Raw genomic sequence first — 1,826 nt, forward strand, 5'->3', positions numbered from 1 at the left:
TGTGGAGGGAGTGATCACCTACCACAAGATTGTGCTACTTATGCTGAGATGAGGGGACTTTATGAGGAACATTGTAATGCCTTAGGCATATATCAAAAGCCCTATACTCCCTACTCCGAAACCTATAATGCAGGGTGTCTGAGTCACCCCAATCTCAGCTGGAAATCTGAAAATCAGCAACCTGCCCAATCCAATAGAGCCTACACTACACCTCCATATCAAACCACATCCTCTAGAAACTCTTTGGAAGGCACCCTATATGCATTCATAGAGGTAACAAAGTAAAACCAATAAAAAGTTTGAGACTATGATTACCCAAATTGTTGAGGAAAACAAGGAAATCAAAACTCATATGTCCAAATTAACTAATGCCTTAACTGTAGTTGAGCGGGGAAAATTTCCAGCACAAGCTCAACCAAACCCTAGGGGACAACATATGGCACAAATCTCGGGCTCAAGAGAAAACATCCTTAAGGAAGTTAATGCCATAACCACTCGGTCCGGTAAGGTTATTGAACCAACCTCCAAACTTAGGGAAGATGAAAAGGACCCTATCAATTCAGAAGAGAGTACCCCTAGCGAGGAGGTATTGAAAAATCCACCGCGAGTACCCTTTCCTCAAGCTCTTAAATCCACCTCGAAATCTATTGGTCAACATAGTGAAATCTTAGAGCACCTTAAACAAGTAAAGATCAATTTACCTCTTTTACATGTGATCTCCCAGGTTCCTACGTATGCTAAAGTCCTAAAAGACTTATACAATGTGAAGAGGAAACATCATGTCAAGAAAACCGCTTTCTTGATTGAGCATGTAAGCGCTGTAATTGAGCAAAGGATCCCTCCAAAGTATAAGGACCCTGGTTGTCCTACCGTTTCTTTTGTTATTGGGAATCATGAGATTTCACAAGCCCTTATTGACCTAGGGCCTAGTGTTAACATCATGCCTTACTCTATTTACTTGTCATTAGGCCTAGGAGAAATAAAACCTACATCTGTAAGTTTACAATTGGCTGATCGATCCACAATACGAATAAGGGGTGTAGTCGAGGATGTGCTAGTACAAATTGATAAATTTTGTTACCTCGTTGATTTCTTGGTTTTGGATTTAAATGAAGATGTGAATGTTAACTCCAAGATTCCCATTATTCTAGGTAGACCTTTTCTTCCCACAGCTAATGCTCTTATCAATTGTAGGAATGGTCTAATGAAACTATCATTTGGGAACATGACCCTGAACGTCAACATCTTTCACATCATGAAGCAACCTGAGAAAGATGATGAGTGTCATCAACTATACATGATTGACGTACTCATTGAGAAGGAAGTACATGCGCTTATTGACCCCGACCCTTCAAATTCTTTCCTTTTAAATTCTGAAATTCCTGCAGGGTATGATAATGGGGAATATACTGACATTTGTGCTGCTTTTGATGATTTTCAGGATTATGGGACACCACCAGTGACTACTTCCAATGAGTTTGGTGAAATGCAACGAAGGTTGACAACGCCCTGGCTGAATGCGGGCTAAAGAAACAAACATTGGGTCGAGCCAATGACAATAAACAAAGGTGCTGCTTGGGAGGCAACCCAAGGGGAGTTCATTCCTTTTTCTTTCTATTTTTATTTTTGCATTTTTAGGTTTTTTTCATTCCATGCATTCATCACTAATTGAGAACTTTTAGGCATCTAACACTTCAAGTTTATATGATTCACTTTGGTATTAAGGTAATATCTTTCTTTACCTTTATTTGGTGGACATGTTTGTTGCATTGAGGACAATGCAATGTTTAGTTGGGGGAGAGTGTATTTGGAATTTTGTTGTGAAT

At 39.5% G+C, this 1,826-nt stretch overlaps 1 protein-coding gene across 1 annotated transcript; it reads left to right on the plus strand.

Moving 5' to 3' along the window:
- The first annotated feature begins 307 nt into the window (after positions 1–307).
- On the plus strand, positions 308–1,528 carry LOC111380103. Its single transcript, XM_023003571.1, has one exon. It carries the CDS (start codon positions 308–310, stop codon positions 1,526–1,528), a length of 1,221 nt encoding a protein of 406 aa, XP_022859339.1.
- The last annotated feature ends 298 nt before the right edge of the window (positions 1,529–1,826 follow it).

The sequence above is a fragment of the Olea europaea genome, unplaced genomic scaffold (genome assembly GCF_002742605.1).
Source record: "Olea europaea var. sylvestris unplaced genomic scaffold, O_europaea_v1 scaffold2094, whole genome shotgun sequence".
Lineage (NCBI taxonomy): Eukaryota > Viridiplantae > Streptophyta > Magnoliopsida > Lamiales > Oleaceae > Olea > Olea europaea.

Coding starts and splice junctions, on each gene's coding strand:
- LOC111380103 (XM_023003571.1), top strand. CDS start 308: ATGATTACCCAAATTGTTGAGGAAAACAAGGAAATCAAAACTCATATG.